The following is a 24,694-nucleotide window of genomic DNA, read 5'->3' as shown; positions in this document are numbered from 1 at the left end:
TGTATACACAAACCACTTAGGATGCCAGATTGCGATATGACACATAACTGCACATAATTACTGTAAACAAAATGTATCTACAACAAGTGAGAGATTGAAGTTGTGAGATCACAGGTTCTCTCTGTTGTTCTAGAGGTGCCCCGCTATAACCTGTTCCTCCTCTGACCTGCAGGAGGCACTGTCAGTGGTGAGTGAAGACCAGTCCTTGTTTGAGCCTCCTTACGCTGCTGCTGCCCCTCTACCCAAGACAGACATGACTGCATCTGGCACACAGGACTACGTCCAGCCCCACAAAATCCACCCATTACCCCCTCAGCAAGAGTGGATTAACCAGCCAGTCCGAGTGAGCGTCAAGAGAGAGTATGACCACATCAATGGATCCAGGTATGTTCAGCAGTATGCACAGTCCATCTCACTAGACTCCAGCTCTTATGTCTTGTCGCTGTATGTCTTTGTCTCTGCTTATTTGAGTTGATGTTCCCTAGATTAGTCTATATTCAAAAGGATAGTTGATCATAACAATTGTTTGTGCACAGTTAAATATGATTTTTGTCCACCTGCAGAAAGTGAGCTGTTCGTCTACCACTAACTCACCTGACACTTAAATTTCATTGGGCTATCTCAAGCTCTGCTCCATTGGCCCTGTGGTTGGTCTATATTGCAAACCATTTTCATCTGCTTAGAGCCAATATAAAGATGTCTTGTCTCTCGCTGATACTGACACTGTGTGTCTGTGCAGCAGGGAGTCCCCAGTGGACTGCAGTGTGGGGGTTAAATGCAATAAGCTGGTGGGGGGCAATGACACATCTCAGATGAGTTACGGAAGCTACATGGACGAGAAGAACGCTCCGCCCCCCAACATGACCACCAATGAGAGGAGAGTCATCGTCCCCGCAGGTAACAATGACTTCTATAATATAAACCACATGGTATTTCTTTATAATGAATGAAAATCACATATTGTTTTTTCTTTATTTCCGATGTTATTAATTGCTCAATACCTAGACCTATAAGTACTATGACTTTACATTCCAGGCTGTGAGAAAGGTTTATTTCTTAGTCGTTTTTCTTCCGAGTCAAATGGAGGGCCTATAAACATGCTATTAATTGGCATACATTTTCTGATGTTGTAGAGATGTTTTTATTAGCCCCGGGTGTATTTAGCTGGGTCACGGGTGAAGGCTCTTTGATGCTTTTGTTAGTAATGTTTTAGCTTGCTCATGGGAGTATGACTAAAACACGTACAGGCAACAGAGGTCTGTTCAGTCAAAGAGCTCTTTACATTGGCAAATTGATTCACATATTACAGAGTATTATTTATGAGGGATAAATGCTTTGGGAAACACTCTCTGTCAGTCTTGGAAGAGATTGATGGTACATCAGATATACTGTAGAATAGATGCAGGTGTATGATTTCACTCCATCAAAGTATTACATAGGCTACACAATCTGGGAAAGGATGGGTCAGATACATTCATTGAAATATGGATGAATGAATAGCTAGATAAATAAACAAGTGAAAATAACGATTGGGTACATTAGCCATAATTTGGAAATAATTATGAGACCAAAACTTGAAATGCATTCTCAATCACAGTGAAAAGAGTAGATTGTCCCGTGCTGTATACACTGCCTCTGTCTTCTTGTCTTCCTCCAGATCCGTCGCTGTGGTCTCAGGATCATGTCCGCCAGTGGCTAGAGTGGGCCGTCAAGGAGTACGGCTTGCTGGAGATGGACACGGCCATGTTCCAGAACACAGACGGCAAGGAGCTGTGTAAGATGAGCAAGGACGACTTCCTCCGACTGACCACCATGTACAACGCTGAAGTCCTACTCTCTCATCTCAATTACCTCAGGGAAAGTAAGTTCTGGCAGCCATTTGAATTGATCTATACTGAACAAAAATATAAACACATCATGTGAAGTGTTGGTCCCATGTTCCAGGAGCTGAAATAAAAGATCAGAGAAATGTTCCATAAGCACAAAAAACGTATTTCTCTCAAATTTTGTGCACAAATTTGCTAACATCCCTGTTAGCGAGCATTTTTCCTTTGCCAAGGTAATCCATCCACCTGACAGGTGTGGCATATCAAGAAGTTGATTAAACAGCATGGTCATTACACAGGTGCACCTTTTTCTGGGGACAATGACAGGTCACTCTAAAATGTGCAGTATTGTCACACAACACGATGCTAGAGATGTCGCAAGTTTTGAGGGAACGTGCAATTGGCATGCTTTTTGTCAGAAATGTCCACCAGAGCTGTTGCCAGAGTATTGAATGTTCATTGCTCTACCATAAGCTGTCTTGTTTTAGAGAATTTGGCAGTATGTCCAATCGGCCTCACATTCGCAGACGTCGTGTGGGCGAGCGTTTTGCTGATGTCAACGTTATGAACAACGTCTTCTCCCAAGTGGCTCAGCGGTCTAAGGCACTGCATCTCAGTGCTAGAGGCGTCACTACAGACCCTGGTTCAATCCCGGGCTGTTTCACAACCGGCTGTGATCGGGGGGGTTTGGCCGGGGTAGGCCGTCATTGTAAATAAGAATTGGTTCTTAACTGACTTGCCTAGTTAAATAAAGGTTATGTATGTATATATATATGAACAGCGTGCCCCATGGTGGGGGTATGGGCAGGAATAAGCTACGGACTATGAACACAATTGTTTTTTATCGATGGCAATTTGAACGCACAGAGATATCGTGATGAGATCCTAACAATGCCTATTGGCATGCCATTCATCTGCTGCCATCACCTCGTTTTACCATGATAATGCACGGTCCCCTGTATATAATTCCTGAAAGCTTAAAATGTCTCAGTTCTTCCATGGCCTGGATACACACCAGACATGTCATCCATTGAGCATGTTTTGGATGTTCTGGATTGACGTGTACGACAGCATGTTCCATTTCCCGCCAATATCCAGCAACTTCGCACAGCCATTGAAGAGGAGTGGGATAACATTCCACAGGCCACAATCAACAGCCTGATCAACTCTATTCGAAGGAGATGTGTCGCGCTGCATGAGGCAAATGGTGGTCACACCAGATACTGACTGGTTTTCTGATCCACACCCCTACCTTTTTTTAAGGTATTTACAGGATTTACAGATGCATATCTGTATTTCCAGTCATGTGAAATCCATAGGTTACATTGACTGATTTCCTTATATGAACTGTAACTTAGTAAAATCTTCGAAATTGTTGCATGTTGCGTTCATATATTTTTTCACTATATGTCAGTGATGGATCGTGGAGGTGTAGGACTCTAGTTTCTCAATGATCTTTATTCTCAGTGTGGTAACAAACAATGACAGAACAGAAGTTCTCTGTCTCTTCCATTAGCCAGTTTGTACTGCATTCTGACATTGACATATGTCCAATCTCGTTCACCCGGCCATGTGAGAATGCCAGAAAACGTGGTTTACCCGTTTTGAATGTTTTACATTGTTTTTTTGCCTGGATTGGTTTTTCATAAAGAGTAGAGGAGGCTTAAATAGCACAGACATTTCAGTCTCTGTTTCTCAGCGCATCGCCCCTGCTTTTGGATGTGAACAGAGTATGACGAACCAAGGGGAATTAAATGACTCACTGTGTTTTGTCACCATAGTCATCATGTTACAGTCGCCAGACAATGATACAGCCTTACTGGAAAACTGGACCCCATTTCTCCAAAAAGGGCACCCTGCAGGCCTTGGCACATACAGCCTTTGCAGCCATGAGGACTTAAGATTTTTTCCCTGTAGATAACCATCATCTCTGGACTGTAACCCGCTCTCCCTCCACTTAGGATTGCCTTATTCCACATAGGCCACAGTAAGATGAAGCCCAGGTGCATTGCCTCAGGAATCACACGAGCGAGTGAGGCCTATGTGTTCAGCAGAGCACAGGAAGTTTATCTGTAATATACAATGGAGGCAGCTTTTCTGATTAATTGGAAGGCCTTTTGTACATTACGGCCTAGCATGTTTTGGCAGCGAGACACGACTATAAAGAAACAAGGTTTTGCTGCACCAATATGCAAATTAAATCTATAAGCAAGATACCAGGAGGACACGCAGCATCTGGCATCTCGTACAGATTATCTGGACTGTGTACCGTTCTGTGCTGTAGAGTTCAGGTTTTATAGACATCCACTGCATTTAATGGAGTTGGTGGATGGCCATCACAAAACACACTAAGCCATAATGTTGGAGGCCATCCATAACATCAGTTATTTCAGTAAACCAGTAAATATTTCCATGGATATCCCACCCTCTATGTATGACAGTTATCCTCTGCTGTTTGCACTGTACTGTATAGCAAGAATAGCAGCTGCAAAACGTCATGACATGGAGCAGGGTGGAGCCCTAATGGTTGACTAATTTTAAAGTTTCTCCTAAAAATCGTGATGGGTCTTGCTGTGATGTAATGGGAACTTTATTCTGTGGGTGTCAACAGTTTTCTCTGTGCTGTGCGTGGCGTCTGGGCCCAGGGAATGGGGATGGCTGCTGTGAGTATAACAGCCCCATTGTGTTACAATGCAGCATGGACTGGAGGCTCTGTGTGTCTGACTGACCGCCGCTGGGCCCTCTATCTCTCCGCAGAGCAGTTTTCATTAGGAATGGTTGCCGCGGGACTTAGCCTGGCTTAGGCGTCCTGCACTGCGGCTCTACCCCCGCCACCATTCTTTTGATTTAGTTGTTGTGTGTTTTGGAAACAGAAGAGATGCTTCGGAATCCTCCGCTCGGGTATTGAAATTACTTTGGACTCCTTCCCAAGCCAGGAGACAAATGCTCTCTCTTCGTCCCGTGCCTGGCTGACCAGTGGCAGGCCTTTTGAGAAATGAGCAGCATTAGGGCGTATATTGACGCGGGGCGGTGAGCTCGCGTTGAGGTGAGAGGAACTGTGTTAGTAAATGCACGACGTCGGAAGAGGGTGGGGAGTTTCCAGGGTTTATCTTCAAATCTGCGGCCCTGCGGCCCTGACCTCAGGGCCGCAGATTTGAAACTGAAGCCGATCTCTTCCCCCTGCAGCACAAACAAACACAATCACAGACATGGAGCTAGCCCGTCCAGAACGCAGACCTCTGGCTTCACTCACGAGGAGAGGTGGAGCGGGGCTAAGCTCTCGGTTCCGATTCAGACACACATACACAAGGAGAGGGAGAAGCAGGCCCTGGAAGTTTTTAGTGATTACAGGCCGTCTGATGCCTCACCCTCTCCCGTCCACCGCCTCTCCACTCTCCTCCCAACTCGACGACGGTCTGTCCTCGACGAGCTGGAATCATTTCATACACATCTGTTTACATCATGTGTGTTACTTTGGGGTCTGTTTATTGAAACTCTGATTAACATTCTTCAGTGTCATTAAGCTTATTCACTGTAGGCCCGAGCAGTGAACATTTCCCCTCTCTGCGGCTATATGCTAAAAGTAACAACACACGCCTGTCTGTTATGTCTTAGTCATACACAGGGAGGAATATCATATAAAAGCTCATGCCAGCAAGGCATTCTGCACATATCTGAATCTCTGTCTCCAGCTGCGAACAGTAATAAGGGTGGTTGCCTGTGCATTATTTTGGCCCCATTGTTGGTCACTTATCCAGATTTTCTACGCGATGGCCTCCCATTCTCCAATGTGCTTTCAATTTGGGGCGCAATTTGAGAATTTGTTCAAATTAGTCTGTCAGGGAGGGACTGCGGACCGTTTGCTTTATTGCACCCATGTAGGTCGGTTTGATACCACATGTGCTGGAACGAACCAAGCACAGCACAGTGAAACCTCCAACAAGGAGAGACTGTATCCTCAGACACAGAGACAGGAGAAAGGGGGCAGAGAGAGAAAAAGAGAGAATGAAAGAGTGGGAGTTTTTATTGAAGTGCGTGGAAATAGCCTGAAGTGGCTCTGATTGAGTGCCATAGGAGAATAGCTGCATTGCTTTCTTTCCCAGGTGTCCCTGCTCTGGTCTGGTCTGCTCTGTGTGGCTGACTGTGGCTGGAAGGATTTACAGAGTGATAAGTCTGGGCTCCCAGCCTCCCGGGCTGCCTCTGCTCCTGATCCTACTGCTGCTGCTGGTGCAGCCCATTCGAGTGTGGGGACATTCTCAAGCCCTCAATAGTTTATGCAGACCATAAACATCTGGGCTGAAGGCTGCAGAGGAAAAGGAGATCTGGAGTTCTCTCCTTCGCAGCAAGTTACTCCCAATCTCTCTCTCTCTCTCTCTCTCTCTCTCTCTCTCTTTCTCTCTCTCTCTCTCCTTCTCTTTTTAGTTTTTTATTGAGCTCCTCCTGCATTAGTTATTTCTATTGGCAGATTAGCACTGCAGTGTAGGGGTTCAGAGGCCTGGCTGCCTCTGTTGTTAGCTGTTAGGTACCATTACACAGCACCTCTGGTTGGATTGGGTTAGTCAAGGAACTGGGCTAATGTAGTCTAATTACTGGGGTCTCCTAGGCCTCCTTTAAGGGGCAGTGGCCTCACCGCCCGGGTGGGTGCCCTTCAGATTGTTGATGGAGAGAAGGGTATGTACATGTTTGAGGCGGTGTGGGACTTGAGAGGGGTTTGTTGATGGAGAAAAGGGTATACATGTGTGAGGGGGTAGTATAGATTTTAGCTTGGTAGGATCAACATCAGGCCAGGGCTCAGCAAAGGTCAATGACGTCTAACCATCTCAGAAGGATGTCTGTCAATATTATGGTGTGTCAAGATGGAGGATGGAGGGGCAGGAAGCGTTTTAGACTCATCATTTATAGAAAAGAAAGAAAACAAAACACTGCTATTGGAGGTATTATGTAATAGAAGTACAGACTTTTGGCAGATGTGGCTCGGTTGGAGGAGGCTGAACATCAGCCAGTCATTCCACTGCGCAGTCAGATTACTGGGATGTGTTTTCGAGGGGGAAGAGCACGTCCAAATAAATAGGCGGTTTAGCCAAACCTCCCTCGCCCAAAGTGTCAGTGTTGGCGCTCTCCATTTTCTCTTTCTCCCTCTCTCCCTCGCTCCCTCTCTCTCTCCCGTCCTTATAATAGCGGTCCCAGTGTTCTCTTTTGAATCTGTTTTCTCAGCAGCTCTGCCTGTCTGGGGCGGCCCCCATGAGGAACCCAGTAGGGCAGTAGTTAACCCTAACCCCGTCTCTCTCTCCCTACTACTTTTTACTATTCTCTCTCTCACCCTGGAGATGGGTCGGTGCCGTGCCTGCCTTGTGCGCTTACACTGAGAGTGTGGAATAATTTTTGTATGGGGAGCTGCGTTTGATTGCTGTGCAGGGACCCTGCCTCACACAATGCTTCCCCTGTTCACCAGCCCCAGGTCCAAACCAGGGCCAGAGCCTTGGGGGTGGCGTGGGCTGGGGTTGTGCGGGTTGGGGTGGGGGTTAGAATATGTGTGTAGAGCCCCCCGCCTCCCTCCGCCAACCCGCCAAAAAAAAGACCTCAGGTCTGCATTGCTGTGGGCCCCCCCATTCCCCTCACCCTCCAAAATGAGCAAAGGCATCCTGCATTCCCAAGCTGTAGCCTATACTGTTATTCATCTCTCCGTCTCCTGCCCATTCAGAATAGCTCATAGAGTTCCTTCCTAACCAGCAACTCCCAATAGTAGTAGTCTTTGTCTTAAATGTTACACTCCCCATAGTAGTACTAGTACTGGTATTTTCCCAGTGCATTTTTGGTCTGTTTTTCCACTCTGATTTATGCGTCGGGGCAGCTAAAGTTAAGAGAGCATTTTGGTGCCGCCCAGGGTGCCTGTGTAAGCAGAGGAATGCAGAGCACAGTTCTGCTCCATAAGGTAAAATGAAAAGCTAGCCATTATGCTATTATAAATAGTCTTGGTTTCTGGACTTTAATAGTCAGGAGGTTTGTGGTGGAATTGTTGACTCAGCACAGCATTCCGAGTTCAAAGGATTACATATAAAAATATTGCTGGGTCGATTCTTTAATGGATAGAATGGATTGATTGTTTACAATGTACCATGGGCAGTTTTTAAGTATACTTTTAAGAGGCATCTCAAATTAAAGGAAATTAAGATCTACCTACACTAATCAAGGATCTTCTTACTGCCACCTACTGGGTATTGGCCAGTGTTACTACTCACAGCTAATATCATTGTACACATACCAAACATTAGAAACACCTTCCTAATATTGAGTTGACTCCAATGCTTCTCATAGTTGTGTAAAGTTGTCTGGATATCCTTTGCGTGGCGGACCATTCTTGATATACCTTTATTGGAAATTATTGAGCGTGAAAAACCCTGCAGTGTTGCAGTTCTTGATGCACTCAAACCGGTGCGCCTGGCACCTACTGCCATACCCTGTTCAAAGGCACTTAAATCTTTTGTCTTACCCATTCACTCTTTGAATGGCACATATACAATCCATGTCTCAATTGTCTCAAGGCTTAAAACCGTTCTTTAACCTGTCTCATCTACCCTGATTGAAGTGGATTTAACAGGTGACAACAATAAGGGATCATAGCTTTTCACATGGATTCACCTGGTCAATATATGTCATGGAAATGTTTTGTACACTCGCTGTATAATGAATAATGAATCATTAAAATTCATGACTTGAATTTCTATACTATATAAACTATTAGCCAGTATATTTTATTAATCTTGCCCTATGCACAGATAACTGTAAACTTTGAGATCATACAGCTCTGACGTTGTGCCCATCTGGCGTGTTGCAGGTAGCTCATCATTATCCTACAACACTCCATCTCACACGGACCAGTCTCCACGCCTGGCTGCCAAAGAAGGTAGGACAGCATTATTTTCCAAAACCTTACTGCTAATGTTAAATATGGGCAACAGTTTTCTATTTCAGAGGTGTTTTCATAGAGGACTATGTTTCCTTAATTGAAGAGAGCCAGGTATATTCTGAAAGAGTGAGAGAGAGAGAGCGAAAGAGAGAGAGGACAAGAAAGAGTGTTCTCATTTAGCACGATCATTTAGCCAAAACAATAGAGCTGCAGCACGCGCCGCTCTGTCTGCCAGCCCCTCAGCGCACGGTGGTCTCAGTGTGAGTGCCAGTTCCCTCTCTGCTGCCACAGAGGAGAACCGGCCCAGGTCCTGGCAGCACCAAGTAGAGACACAGCTATTGACAGGTGTATCTTTTGTACAGGGGAATAATATCAGGCAGCTCTACCCCAGTCTGTGCTATTCATGGCCTACCTGCACATGGAGGAAAGCGAGGGCCACCTTACAATGGAAGGGAATTAGCAAAACAAAAGGCATGCCGTGGCTAACCTCCCCATCCACAGGGGGAGATAAAGGAGGATAGGGTGGGGGACTCAGCGAGATAGCACGTCTAAATAAGGTCATTTTTGTGGAGAGGTTTACTTAAAGGACAGGTGGTTCAGCCACAATGTAAACAGAGAGAAGGAGACAAAAAGGGAAATGAGTTGTTTTTGTTGTCACAACTTTGACTCAATCTAAGAGGGAACACGTGGTGGTAGGGAGCAACGTTTTTTTGCCGGTTGATGTGTGTATTTGTGCAGGTTTTGGAGGGCAACTGTTACGCTGAGCGTTATAGGGCACTGTTCATTGTTTTAACATGTAGATTAGCGTTCTGTGTTGCTTGGTGTTGATGAGACATGTTCATTCTCTCCGATCAGATACACTGATCAGTCTGGAAGACAGGGTTTTTTGCAGACAGCTAAAATGTGACTTTATGGTCCATAAATACCTCTGAATGTTTTTTACTTAACTAGGCAAGTCAGTTAAGATCAAATTCTTATTTACAATGACGACCTACCCCGGCCAAACCCTAACCCAGACAACGCTAGGCCAATTGTGCGCCGCCCTATGTGACTCCCAATCACGGCCGGTTGTGATACAGTTTGGAATCGAACCAGGGTCTGTAGTGACGCCTCTAGCACTGAGATGCAGTGCCTTAGACTGCTGTGCCACTCTGAGGAGACACTTTGTCAAAAGAGCATTTGCACTGACATTTATCAAATCACATTTTATTTGTCACATGCTTCGTAAATGACAGGTGTGGACTAACAGTGAAATGCTTACTTACAGCCCTTCCCAACAATGCAGAGGGAAAGAAAATTGAGAAATAATAGAAAAGTAAAACACATAATAATAATAAAAGTAATAATAGACACACAATGAGTAATCATAACTTGGCTATATACAAGGGGTACCATTACCGAGTCAATGTGCAGGGTTATTAGGTAAGTGAGGTAGATATGTACATGTACAGTGCATTTGGAAAATATTCAGACCCCTTGACTTTTTCAACATTTTGTTACGTTACAGCCTTATTATAAAATTGATTAAATAAAAACATGTCCTAATCAATCTACACACAATAGCCCATAATGACATCACAATAGCCCATAATGACATCACAATAGCCCATAATGACATCACAATAGCCCATAATGACATCACAATACCCCATAATGGCAAAGCGAAAACAGGTTTTTAGAAACTTTTGCAAATGTATTACAAATAAAAAACAGAAATACCTTATTTAAGTAAGTATTCAGACCCTTTGCTATGAGACTTGAAATTGAGCTCAGGTGCATCCAGTTTCAATTGATCATCCTTGAGATGTTTCTACAACTTGATTGGAGTCCACCTGTGGTAAATTCAATTGATTGGGCATGATTTGGAAAGGCACACACCTGTCTATATAAGATCCCACAGTGGACAGTGCATGTCAGAGCAAAAACCAAGCCATGAGGTCTTAAATGAAAGAAGTTTGGAACCACCAATACTCTTCCTAGAGCTGTCCATCTGACCAAACTAAGCAATCGGGTGAGAAGGGCCTTGGTCAGGGAGATGACCAAGAACTCAATGGTCCCTCTGTCAGAGCTCCAGAGTTCCTCTGTGGGGATGGGAGAACCTTCCAGAAGGACAACCATCTCTGCAGCTCTACACCAATCAGGCCTTTATGGTAGAGTGGCCAGACGGAAGCCACTCCTCAGTAAAAGGCACATGGCAGCTTGGAGTTTGCCAAAAGGCACCTAAAGAACTCTCAGACCATGAGAATCAAGATTCTCTGGTCTGCTGAAACCAAGATTTAACTCTTTGGCCTGAATGCCAAGCTTCACATTTGGAGGAAACCTGGCACCATTCCTACGGTGAAGCATGGTGGTGGCAGCATCATGCTGTGGGGATGTTTTTCAGCGGCAGGGACTGGGAGACTAGTCAGGATCGAGGGAAAAATGAACGGAGCAAAGTACAGAGAGATCCTTGATGAAAACCTGCTCCAGAGTGCTCAGGGCCTCAGACTGGGGCAAAGGTTCACCTATCAATAGGACAACGGCCCTAAGCACACAGCCAAGACAACGCAGGAGTGGTTTCGGGAAAAGTCTCAGAATGTTCTTGAGTGGCCCAGCCAGAGCCCAGACTTAAGCCCGATCAAACATCTCTGTAGAGGCCTGAAAATAGCTGTGCGGAGGCGCTCCCCATCCAACCTGACAGAACTTGAGAGGATCTGCAGAGAAGAATGGGAGAAACTCCCCAAATACAGTTGTGCCAAGCTTGTAGCATCATACCAAAAAAGACTTGAAGCCGTAATCGCTGCCAACGATGCTTCAACAAAGTACTGAGTAAAAGGTTGAATACTTATGTAAATGTTATATTTCAGTTTTTTATTTTTAATACATTTGCAAAAATTTCTAAAAACCTGTTTTTGCTTTGTCATTTTGGGGGTAGATTGATGAAGAAAAAAACGATTTAATCAGTTTTTGAATAAGGCTGTAACATAACAAAATGTGGAAGAAGTCAAGGGGTCTGAATACTTTCCTAATGCACTGCAACAAGGAATAAAGTGACAGATAGTGAACAGTAGCAGCAGCGTATGTTATGAGTCAAAAAAGTAATTGCAAAAAGGACCAATGTAGAGGTTGCTATTTGGTTAACTATTTAACTACATTTTTTGCAGTCTTATGGCTTGGGGTAGAAGCTGTTCAGGATCCTGTTGGTTCCAGACTTGGTGTGTCAGACCCACCTAAGCCCGTGTTAGTGTCTGTGAGATGAAGTACATATCCTTTAGATGTGGACTGTGAATTCACCGCCATATACAGTACATGACAACAGGTTGCAATAACACTGATAGCCTGGCTCACAGGAAAAGGGCATATCTAGCTGGGAAGAGAGGAAGAGACTAGGCTGAGTTACACTGTTCTCACCCTGGTTCATATCATCATGGGCGTGCTCGATAAGATACTTTATGTTTCTGTACGATTTTATTTAGGGTTTTCTAGACAATAGACATAGACAAAATACATGATCGATAAGATTCTGCAGTGTCACCTCTGACCCCTTCTTCCTGGTTCTCAGTGGCAGGTATTTGGACTGGCAGATCCAGCAGGTCAACTCCCCTCAACAACATTTCCCCAACACAGAGAAGTGATTTCTATTATAGGCTACCATAATAACAGTGCTCCTTCTTCTCCTAATACAAACTCAGTCACAGCCCAAATTCCATTAAAGCCTTTTGCTTCAAGAAATGCCCGTATTGAGACTTTTATCAACTTTCTATCGCCAGATGTTCACAGTCATATTGCCTGTAGAAAAGGGTCACATACCATCTCAGCTCTCTCAGGGTATAGTAAGCACCGTTATTCAGCAGGAGACCTCCAAATCTTTTCCAGACTGTCTGATGTAAAAAGCAATGTTATGAATAAAAGTGAGCATATAAAACATGGAATGCAGCAGCCATGAAAAGTGTGTGTTCATGTGCTTGCTTGCATGTGTGTTGAGCTAAAGGGTACAGGGAGATAGTTTGGAGATTCAGTGATTTACCACATGGCTCCTCAGTGGTCACAGAGAGGGAAGCTTTAGCGATTGATGGGCTATTCTTTGTCTTTTATCTTTCCCTCTATGGCCTCCCAAGTGGAGGACTGCTGATTTACATTGGTTGTATAGCCAAGCATACATACAGTACTCTATCCATTGTATGTACATTGTGTCTGCTAAAGCTTGGCAGCTGCCTCTTCCTCATATAGTCAGCTCTTTTCCTTTCTCACACAGATGGCTTTTAAAGCACCTGCATACAGTATAAAAAGCCCTGCTTTGTCTGAGTTTGTCTTTGGCTTAGACTGTGGGTTAAAAGCGGTCCATGACTATGCTTCTCTCTCGTTGGTGCTCAGCCCTTGTTTTGAATAGCTGGTCTGCAGTCAGGTCTCCCAGGAGGAGCAAGCATTGCACCACACCCCAGCCCAGAGTGGAAACTGGCTCTACTCAGAGAGGGCCTGGAAAAAGAGGGAGAGAGGCTCCGATGTGCCATACTTCTGGGGTGTCTGTTGAGTTTGCATGGCTGACTAATTCCTGACGTGGTGTGCTCATCTGGACTCTGGTCGTCCTTCCCAGTCTGTCTGCCTGGCTTCCCCCTTTCCTTTCCTATCATCTCTTCTCGTTTCCTCTCTTCTCCTTTCGTACCCTCTCCTCCCCTCTCGTCTCCTCTTCTGCCCTTGAGCAAGGCAGTTAACCCCCACAACAACTGCTCCCCGGTCGCAGATGAAGTGGATGTGGATTAAGGCAGCCCCCCGCAACTCTCTTATTCAGAGGGGTTGGGTTAAATGTGGAAGACACATTTAGTTTGAAATCATCCAGTTGACTAAGTATTCCCCTTTCCCTTCCTTCCCTTCCTTCCCTTCCCTCTCATCTCCTCACCTCTCGTCTCCTCTCGTCTACTCTGCTGAATGGTGCCCCACTTAGGTCTCATGTCCACCCCTGTCCTTCTGGTCTGACTCAGACCCTAATCGAATCAGGAATAGGAACTTCCCCACTGTCTATAGTGGTGAACCCTTAATATGAGGATATTGCAGGGATGTGACCCTCTCTCATGTCGAAAGGCTACATAGTGGAGCCGAGTGTAGTCTATCCAACCACCTCCTCCGCTCTTTATCAGACAGTAGCGGGATACAACGCCATTGTTTTCTTTTCACATTCCAACGTTGTGTTTCGTCTGTCTGGGTCTCTTGAGTTTCTCACTCTCTCTCTCTGCCTCTCTCTCTCTCTCTCTCTCTCTCTCTGTATCTGTCTCTCGCACTCTCTCTCTCGCTCCCCCTTCTGTTTGTGACCCTTCTCTTGGAAGGAGGTAGCCCCTGTGTGTTTTTTCACAGAGGAGGGGGGACGGAAGAGGGGAAAAAGGGCTAGTAAAACAAAGAGAGGTTGTCTGCAGGCAAGGCAAGCAGGAAACGCAACTCTCCGAGGACTCTCCCCCAGTCGTTGCTACTTGGCTATCCCACCAGCCCACTGCAGATTGGACCTGACAGCCTCTGCTGAGCGACGGCCGCCCAACTGTTATTCCTCTCTCACTCTCTCTCACTCTGTCTCTCTCTCTCACTCTCTCTTCTATCACTCTCTCTCTGTCTTCTCTCTTCTCCCTCCCCCTCTTTCTCTACCACTCCACCCAGCTCCCTCCATCCTACCCCAGGCCGATCCGACAGAGAGAGAAAAGAGAGACACACTCTTTGTTTAATTCTTCCAGGTTCAGGCCCATTGAGCCAACTCTGGGGTTAATAGTTTAAAATGCAGAAAGAGTGAGATGTTCATGAGATTTCTTTTTAGGGAAATGTTTCTGCTGAAGGACGGTTTTATAAAGCACAAACACACATGAGCAAAAGGAAATAAGTTGAAATAACATCCTGTGAAAGTGTGATTAAATACACCGTTTGTAATTATTTTTATTGCAGATATGTAATTTATGTTAGACAATAAAACATGTTCTAGTGACATTGCTTCTTAGAAAGCCTGATTTTTTTTCTATTACAGCTTTAAATCAAGTTTGTGGTTGAGAAGTACTCAACACTAAAGTAGATGTGCGTTTTGATTTATTCAATGTTGGTTGAAGTAAACCAATTGAAGGTCTGCATTTCCAAATGTTTGTTTTATAAGAAATGACATGTTTCTGACCACAAGAGGGCAGTGTTGGATAATGTTTTGAGAAGCCATGACATAGCTCTCAACCAGTTGTAGATGCTGAGGTCACTGGTGAGTCAGAGGGAGCTAGTTGTGTCAAGACCTCCTGTAATAAGTGGGTATCAGCATCACCACGGTCAAGCATGTTAAGTTCTAGCTGTCCCATCGGCTGCATATGTAGCGTGACAAACACACTATGATTTAGAGCCTTAAGTCTTCACGTTAGACACCTGCTGTGTCTCTTAACTGCATGTTGAGCTCAGCAGGGGCTTATATGAGCACCACTTATGTGACCAAACATAAAAACAGTGGTGACATTAAAAATATTAATGTAGTCATGATGGAAGACTAGTAGGACATTACATCAGCTATATGTAATATTAGTAAGACATTAAGTCAGCTATATGTAATATTAGTAGGACATTATATCAGCTATATGTAATATTAGTAAGACATTATATCAGCTATATGTAATATTAGTAAGACATTATATCAGCTATATGTAATATTAGTAAGACATTATATCAGCTATATGTAATATTAGTAAGACATTATATCAGCTATATGTAATATTAGTAAGACATTATATCAGCTATATGTAATATTAGTAAGACATTATATCAGCTATATGTAATATTAGTAAGACATTATATCAGCTATATGTAATATTAGTAAGACATTATATCAGCTATATGTAATATTAGTAAGACATTAAGTCAGCTATATGTAATATTAGTAGGACATTATATCAGCAATATGTAATATTAGTAAGACATTATATCAGCTATATGTAATATTAGTAAGACATTAAGTCAGCTATATGTAATATTAGTAGGACATTATATCAGCTATATGTAATATTAGTAAGACATTATATCAGCTATATGTAATATTAGTAAGACATTATATCAGCTATATGTAATATTAGTAAGACATTATATCAGCTATATGCAATATTAGTAAGACATTATATCAGCTATATGTAATATTAGTAAGACATTATATCAGCTATATGTAATATTAGTAAGACATTATATCAGCTATATGTAATATTAGTAAGACATTATATCAGCTATATGTAATATTAGTAAGACATTATATCAGCTATATGTAATATTAGTAAGACATTATATCAGCTATATGTAATATTAGTAAGACATTATATCAGCTATATGTAATATTAGTAAGACATTATATCAGCTATATGTAATATTAGTAAGACATTATATTAGCTATATGTAATATTAGTAAGACATTATATCAGCTATATGTAATATTAGTAAGACATTATATCAGCTATATGTAATATTAGTAAGACATTATATCAGCTATATGTAATATTAGTAAGACATTATATTAGCTATATGTAATATTAGTAAGACATTATATCAGCTATATGTAATATTAGTAAGACATTATATCAGCTATATGTAATATTAGTAAGACATTATATCAGCTATATGTAATATTAGTAAGACATTATATCAGCTATATGTAATATTAGTAAGACATTATATCAGCTATATGTAATATTAGTAAGACATTATATCAGCTATATGTAATATTAGTAAGACATTATATCAGCTATATGTAATATTAGTAAGACATTATATCAGCTTATGTAATATTAGTAAGACATTATATCAGTTTATGAATATTAGTAGGAAATTACATCTGTTTGATGTGTGTCTTGCTTCACTGGCTGTTATACGTCCTCCTGTCTAGTGACTCTCTGCATGTGGTACAGTCTTAGCCGGTAACAAAGCTAAATGTCACGGGTGCTATAGTCGTTGCCAGCCAAATGAAGGTGAAATTGCATCTACTTTCAATTTAGATGGGAATGTGCAGTACTGTTTTTGATGCCTTGATGGAGAAAATATGCATCCTGTTTTATCTGCACGTCAATGAGATTGATTACAACTGGTAGCAATCCAGGTACCCAGACCGCATTCAACCAGTTGGGAACCTCACAAACGTAAGGCAATTCTTTCCAGTTGCAGCATCTTACAATCATCAACTACTAGATTGTCTATCTGTCTGTTTGTGTGTCAGTTTGTGTGTATTTTCCCCTCCCGTTTGTGGTCACCATGGTGCAACCTGCTCATGAAACTGTCATTTTATCGAAGACATCTTGTTGGTTCCTCTAGTTTTGAGACATAGTTGTATGTCAGATAAACCCACATCACTGTGGCCAGATATCCTGCTGCACATGGTTTCTTGGACAGGGCTTGGATAGGCAGGCAAACCTTTTTATAGCCAGCTCTTGGCATCACTCCTCTGCCTTATTTCCGTGACAATCTTGTTGCTTGTTTAAAGCCAAGTTGTGTTCCTGAGATGGGTTCGCTTGCAGGTGGGGAGGTAGAGAGCACAGCCTAGAACATACACAGCCACAAACCAAAAAGAGACATTACCACATTTTATTTCAGGACTAGTGTATATTATGAGATGAAGTGGAGGGTTCATCTTCTCGAGCTAGAAACAGTTTATTTCCCACTCGTGTATAGGCTGCTTGGTTGTTTAACAAAACCGACTTGTGCGCAACCATGGGGCAAAAAAGATTGGGTTGGCCTAGATTGTTGACAACATGTAAACTATATTTAGTCTGCAAGGTTTGGGGGTGGGGGCGGTTTGGGGCGGGAGGGGTGTCGAGGGAGAGGTTGTTGTTTTATTCGGGGGGGGGGGGGGGGGGGGGGGTTGAATGGTTGAGGGGCAGCTCTCACGGAACTGTAGGGGGATCTTGGATGGTTGATGGCCTGGCGGTTGGGAGCTTGGGCCGGTGACCGATAGGTCGCTGGTTCTGCTCCCTGTTTTTGAAAATTAAAAATTAAACACTGAGTTAAAACGAGCCACCTACGATTCCCCACATGGCAGCTTCTTGTAACTGTTGCTAGCTATCTGACCATTCAGAGTCATAACACCCGACAGCCTTCTGCCTCATCGATGCGTGAGCATCATTTTCGTATACGATGTCAGCCAACCCATCTATAGGATAAATAAATGCAATACTCCGATATTAAATGTTAGGAAGTGCAGTAGAGTGTTTAATGTTGACAAATCTCTCTTTGTCGCTCTCTACTTCTCAGACCCCTCATATGATGCTGTACGACGGACTGGATGGTCGAACAATATGCACAGTGGAAAAGGTAAGCATGCGCTTTGCTTTACTGAGTCGCAGAAAGACTTGTAGCCTAATCACACAAGGAATTAGGACATGGTCCGACCCATCATGCATCATCACATACAGTGCCTTCGGAAAGTATTCAGACCCCTTGACTTTTTCGTTACAGCCTTATGTTATAGCCTTATTGGATTAAATAAAACAATTTCCACAGCAATCTACACGCAATACCCCATAATGACAAAGGAAAAATACGTTTTTAAAAACTTTTTCTTATGCATTAAAAACAAAAAACAGAAAAACTTTATTAACATAAGTATTCAGACCCTTTGCTATGTGACTCGAAATTGAGCTCAGGTACACCCTGTTTCCATTGATCATCCTTGAGTTGGTTCTACAACTTGATTGGAGTCCACCTGTAGTAAATTCAATGGATTGGACATGATTTGGAAAGGCACAACCCTGTCTATAAGTTGACATCACATGTCAGAGCAAAAGTCAAGCCATGAGGTCGAAGGAATTGTCCTTAGAGCTCGAGACAGGATTATGTTGAGGCACAGATCTGGGGAAGGGTACCATTTCTGCAGCATTGAAAGTCCCCAAGAACACAGTGGGCTCCATCATTTTTAAATGGAAGAAGTTTGGAACCACCAAGACTTCCTAGAGCTGGCCGCCCGGCCAAACTGAGCAATCGGGGGAGAAGGGCTTTGGTCAGGGAGGTGACCACTCTGACAGAGCTCTACAGTTCCTCTGTGGAGATGGGAGAACCTTCCAGAAGGACAACCATCTCTGCAGCACTACACCAATTAGGCCTTTATGGTAGAGTGGCCAGACAGAAGCCACTCCTCAGTAAAAAGCACATGACAGCCTGCATGGGGTTTGCCAAAAAGCACCTAAAGACTCTCAGACCATGAGCAACAAGATTCTCTGGTCTGATGAAACCAAGATTTTACTCTTTGGCCTGAATGCCAAGAATCACGTCTGGAGGAGACTTGGCACCATCCCTACGTTGAAGCATCGTGGTGGCAGCATCATGCTGTGGGGATGTTTTTTTTAGCGACAGGGACTGGGAGACTAGTCAGGATCGAGGCAAAGATGAATGGAATAAAGTACAGAGAGATCCTTGATGAAAACCTGCTCCAGAGCGCTCAGGACCTCAGACTGGGGCAAAGGTTCACCTTCCAACAGGACAATGACCCTAAGCACACAGCCAATTCAACACAGGAGTGGCTTCGGGAAAAGTCTCTGAATGTCCTTGAGTGGCCCAGCCAAAGCTCGGACTTAAACCCGATCAAACATCTCTGGAGAGAACTGAAAATAGCTGTGCAGCAACGCTCCCCATCAAACCTGACAGAGCTTTAGAGGACCTGCAGAGAAGAATGGGAGAAACTCCCCAAATACAGTTGTGCCAAGCTTGTATTTTATAAATTAGCAAACATTTCTAAAAACTCGTTTTTGCTTTGTCATCATGGGGTATTGTGTGTAGATTGATGAGGAATACAATTTAATCAATTTTAGAAAAAGGCTGTAACCTAACGGAATGTGGAAAAAGTCAAGGGGTCTGAATACTTTCCGAATGCACTTTACATTCTTCCATAGCTCATAGAGAGACGTGTGAGAGCCCACTCAACCCAAGCACGCAAGGCAAACCACCAATGATTAAATCCTCAGTCGTCAACCCTGAAATCTGTGAACTTTAAGCACTTACCCTAGCCACCAGTTACTGGCCTGTTTTCTTTGGAACGGGGCTGACATGCCATTAAGATGTGTACCGTGGTTTATCCATGACCGCCCAACTGGCTTTCTTCCCTCCTGTTTCTTTCCCCTCCCAACCCCTCCCTCTTCAGGCTCGCCGGTGGTCACACAGAACGTGTCCAAGTCCACTGAACAGCCCAGACCTCAGCCAGGTAATGTATTTCACCCTGCTCATATTGATATTGGATATTGCTCCTTCCATCATGTGTGTGTGCTCCACTTAAGACAGCCGCAGTTGGTTACACCCATCTCACTAAGATGAGGATCAGCCTAATGTATAGTGATAGATACAGACTAACAGACCTCTCTCTCCACAGATCCTTACCAGATCCTGGGGCCCACCAGCAGTCGACTGGCCAACCCAGGTAGGTACAGGAGGATGTATGAGACCAATCATATATCAGATGTAAACAAAATTTCCCAACATACATTGCTTCATTATGGCCTTGGTGGATTTCTCTCTCAAAAAAAGTATTCTGCTGAGAATTGTGCACATTTGAATTCTACTTTACTGCAGTATTCAGTAAGTACATTGGTGGCCAAACGTTTTGAGAATGACACAAATATTCATTTTCACAAAGTCTGCTGCCTCAGTTTGTATGATGGCAATTTGCAAATACTCCAGAATGTTATGAAGAGTGATCAGATTAATTGCAATTAATTGAAAAGTCCCTCTTTGCCATGCAAATGAACTGAATCCCCCAAAAACATTTCCACTGCATTTCAGCCCTGCCACAAAAGGACCAGCTGACAACATGTCAGTGATTCTCTCATTAACACAGGTGTGAGTGTTGATGAGGACAAGGCTGGAGATCCCTCTGTCATGCTGATTGAGTTCGAATAACAGACTGGAAGCTTCAAAAGGAGGTTGGTGCTTGGAATCATTGTTCTTCCTCTGTCAGCCATGGTTACCTACAAGGAAACACGTGCCGTCATCATTGCTTTGCACAAAAAGGGCTTCACAGGCAAGGATATTGCTGCCATTAAGATTGCACCTAAATCAACCATTTATCGGATCATCAAGAACTTCAAGGAGAGCGGTTCAATTGTTGTGAAGAATGCTTCAGGGCGCCCAAGAAAGTCCAGCAAGCGCCAGGACCGTCTCCTAAAGTTGATTCAGCTGCGGGATCGGGTGACCACCAGTACAGAGCTTGCTCAGGAATGGCAGCAGGCAGGTGTGAGTGCATCTTTTGGAGGATGGCCTGGTGTCAAGAAGGGCAGCAAAGAAGCCACTTCTCTCCAGGAAAAACATCAGGGACAGACTGATATTCTGCAAAAGGTACAGGGATTGGACTGCTGAGGACTGGGGTAAAGTAATTTTCTCTGATGAATCCCCTTTCCGATTGTTTGGGGCATCCGGAAAAAAGCTTGTCCGGAGAAGACAAGGTGAGCGCTACCATCAGTCCTGTGTCATGCCAACAGTAAAGCATCCTGAGACCATTCATATGTGGGGTTGCTTTTCAACCAAGGGAGTGGGCTCACTCACAATTTTGCCTAAGAACACAGCCATGAATGAAGAATGGTACCAACACATCCCCCGAGAGCAACTTCTCCCAACCATCCAGGAACAGTTTGGTGACGAACAATGCCTTTTCCAGCATGATGAAGCACCTTGCCATAAGGCAAAAGTGATAACTAAGTGGCTCGGGGAACAAAAAATCTATATTTTGGGTCTATGGCCAGGACACTCTCCAGACCTTAATCCCATTGAGAACTTGTGGTCAATCCTCAAGAGGCGGGTGGACAAACAAAAACCCACAAATTCTGACAAACTCCAAGCATTGATTATGCAAGAATGGGCTGCCATCAGTCAGGATGTGGCCCAGAAGTTAATTGACAGCCTGCCAGGGTGGATTGCAGAGGTCTTGAAAAAGAAGGGTCAACACTGCAAATATTGACTCTTTGCATCAACTTCATGTAATTGTCAATAAAAGCCTTTGACACTAATGAAATGCTTGTTATTATGCTTCAGTATTCCATAGTATCATCTGACAAAAATATCTAAAGACACTGAAGCAGCAAACTTTGTGAAAATTTATATTTGTGTCATTCTCAAAACTTTTGGCCACGACTGTACATAATGAGTTATGGGTGTTTGATCAATCGGCTGTTAGGTGTTCAGGGATAGAACAGCTGTTGATTTTACATATGTGTGTGTGTTTCCTGGTCAGGTTCAGGACAGATCCAGCTGTGGCAGTTCCTGCTGGAGCTCCTGTCAGACAGCACCAATGCCGGCTGCATCACCTGGGAGGGCACCAATGGAGAGTTCAAGATGACTGACCCGGACGAGGTGGCGCGGCGCTGGGGCGAGAGGAAGAGCAAGCCCAACATGAACTACGACAAGCTGAGCCGCGCCCTGCGCTACTACTACGACAAGAACATCATGACCAAGGTGCACGGCAAGCGCTACGCCTACAAGTTTGACTTCCATGGTATCGCTCAGGCCCTTCAGCCCCACCCCACCGAGTCCTCCATGTACAAGTACCCCTCGGACCTGGCATACGTGCCCTCCTACCATGCCCACCAACAGAAGGTCAACTTCGTGTCCCCACATCCCCCCTCCATGCCCGTCACCTCTTCTAACTTCTTTGGACCCACTGCTCCGTACTGGAGCTCCCCTACAGGGGGCATCTACCCCAACCACAGCGTCCCCCGCCACCCCAACTCCCACGTGCCCTCCCACCTAGGCAGTTACTACTAAACCCCACTGCACCGTGACGTCTTCCCCAACCTTCTCTCCCCCCAACCAAACCCACCAGTGCTGATCTGAAACCACAATGAAACCAAACCAACTAAGACCGAGAGAAAGGGGGATTCTCCGCCTAGTCCCAAAGTCTGCTCTTAACTGGCAAAATGAAGAAAGCTAACTGAAGAAAGCCAACTGAAGAAAGCTAACTGAAGAAAGCTAACTGAAGGAATGTTTGAAGGATAAAAAAAAACTGGATGATCCAAATGGAGTACTACTTATTTACAAGACAAGAGACTGTTTCCATGTTTGTTTTTTTCAGTTTTTCAGTTCGTCTGTGTTTTTTGTGCCATGTGTCCCTTGAAAGCAGCACCCATGGGCCAGTTCAGAGTGCCCCCAAAATCTAGACACGTTACCCACACAGACACAGCCTTATCGAGAGACCATAGAGGCTCTCATACCTACTTTGTGCCTGATCACAGACATGGACCCATTCTCTATGTGTCTCTATCTACATTACCCTCATATGGTAAAGCTCCTGCCTTGTTCCTCGTTCCAGGCCTGTATGGGGTCTCAGATCAACATCATGTTCGTCTGTCTCATGTTCTGTTATCAGTCCGTCCGTCTGCATCCGGTGTAGGTAGGGCTGTAGGTAGGGCTTCAAAGAAAAGGACTTCTCAGCACTGAATGAAAATGAAATGTTGGCAACTGGAATACGCCATTGATTCACACTTAACTTATCCTCCAAACTGGAAGTAGGCGAGTTGGAGACCAGAGTTGGAAGTCAAGCGCTGTAGCTATGTTTTCAGGGGGCCACACACCGGTTGGCTGTTGTTATAGGAACTATGCTGTTTGTCCTCTTCAGCCGTTAGTTCGTTCCATTTCCAGATGTTTTGTTGGACCAAGTCATTATTAATGTGAATGCCCTCTGGTCCATGGAACATATCCTCAATTTGACAATCACAGTTGTTTGTCTGTCCAGGCCAGTCAAGTGTCTCTGTGCATTCATACTGCATTGCCATTTCAAAACGTGCATTTTCAGATGTTTAAAGTTTGTTGTATGAAAGAAATAATTGTATTTAAACAGCTGAATATGGACTTGTTTCACTACTTCTTGGAAATAAATGGTTTACTAAATAAAGAACAAAACCAATAAAGTAAGAAAGGATGAAAACAGAGAAATCCTCAGATTCGCGAATGCTGTGCGTTCGTCAGACCTATTTTCTATTATTTTGTAAACATTGGTCAACTAGGCATTAAAGCAACTTACTGTATAAATTATGCAGAGTTATTTTCATATGTGACACAGTTTTAAAAAGTCAAGAGAATTAATACGAGTTGACCTCGGTCAAAAATGCAAACATTGTTAAGTCCGTTACTGATATATAGTATGTTCAACATTTTTAAACGTTTTATATCTGTACATTTGGGCAGTCCATTTTTACATGATTTTTATTTTATTTTATGAAATTCAATTTGTAATGTCCTCAGTGCCTTGGAGTGAACACAAGATTTGTTCTAGCTAGTTATTACCAAAAACCACAAATGCCTGCTTGAATCATAATCCTATACTTATAGTCAATCTGTTATTCTGTATATACCATGATTATGGTTGCTTTCAATTCTAAAATAGGCCAACAATACTTGTAATGTCTCATATCATTAAGCCAACCACCCAGAAATTGCCAGCTTTTGTCTGTGCCTTTAAATTGGCCAGGTATATTATGCAAAAGAGCACAGACACCCCTTATATTCACAGCAAGCATCTCTATTAAGCTCCATTGCTTTAGATGTGTGAATTAAAGGGAATTTGTTAGATGTAGCATGAAGGTAATAATCTAAAATGTACCCTTTACATCCACCTCTCATAAACAGTAATGTTCAATGAAAGGGGAGCTGTGCTACTTCGTATATGCAATGTATTTTGGATATTAAATATATAAATGTAATTTTGCAGTTAACCATTTTATTATTATTGTAATTCCTGCCATGTATTAAGTACTAACTTTTGAAAAAGGGCTTTTGTATAGGAAAGAAATTTGACAAAATAAAAGTTTTTACTTCTGAACATATTTACTTCTGTTGGTCCATTTTCTGCCAGAAAGTAGGATACTGTCACGCCCTGACCTTAGTTATCTTTGTTTTCTTTATTATTTTGGTTAGGTCAGGGTGTGACGAGGGTGGTATGTGTGCTTTTGTCTATGTGATGTTGCATGTCTGCACTCGTTATTATTAGCTTCACGGTCATTTTGTTATTTTGTTAGTTTGTTTAAGT

The 24,694-nt window shown here is 43.5% G+C and overlaps 1 protein-coding gene across 8 annotated transcripts in view; it reads left to right on the top strand.

Moving 5' to 3' along the window:
* The window catches only part of LOC139549303 (Friend leukemia integration 1 transcription factor-like), a 35,045-nt gene extending 10,554 nt beyond the window's left edge, over window positions 1-24,491 (top strand). For 4 of the 8 annotated variants that reach the window (XM_071359604.1, XM_071359602.1, XM_071359610.1 and 1 more), the window contains 8 exons: window positions 173-384; window positions 740-897; window positions 1,658-1,861; window positions 8,662-8,730; window positions 17,944-18,003; window positions 19,826-19,885; window positions 20,051-20,098; window positions 21,905-24,491. In XM_071359604.1, coding sequence (XP_071215705.1) covers window positions 173-384; window positions 740-897; window positions 1,658-1,861; window positions 8,662-8,730; window positions 17,944-18,003; window positions 19,826-19,885; window positions 20,051-20,098; window positions 21,905-22,434 — 1,341 coding nt within the window. In that variant the 3' untranslated portion in view covers window positions 22,435-24,491. The remainder of the gene's footprint in view (window positions 1-172; window positions 385-739; window positions 898-1,657; window positions 1,862-8,661; window positions 8,731-17,943; window positions 18,004-19,825; window positions 19,886-20,050; window positions 20,099-21,904) is intronic. The other 4 variants (XM_071359605.1, XM_071359603.1, XM_071359607.1 and 1 more) reach the window with 2 other exon arrangements.
* Window positions 24,492-24,694: the final 203 nt, after the last annotated feature.

This window comes from Salvelinus alpinus, chromosome 22 (genome assembly GCF_045679555.1).
Source record: "Salvelinus alpinus chromosome 22, SLU_Salpinus.1, whole genome shotgun sequence".
NCBI lineage: Eukaryota > Metazoa > Chordata > Actinopteri > Salmoniformes > Salmonidae > Salvelinus > Salvelinus alpinus.
Note: the sequence above shows the minus strand (reverse complement) of the source record. Positions and strands in the feature narration are given on the sequence as shown.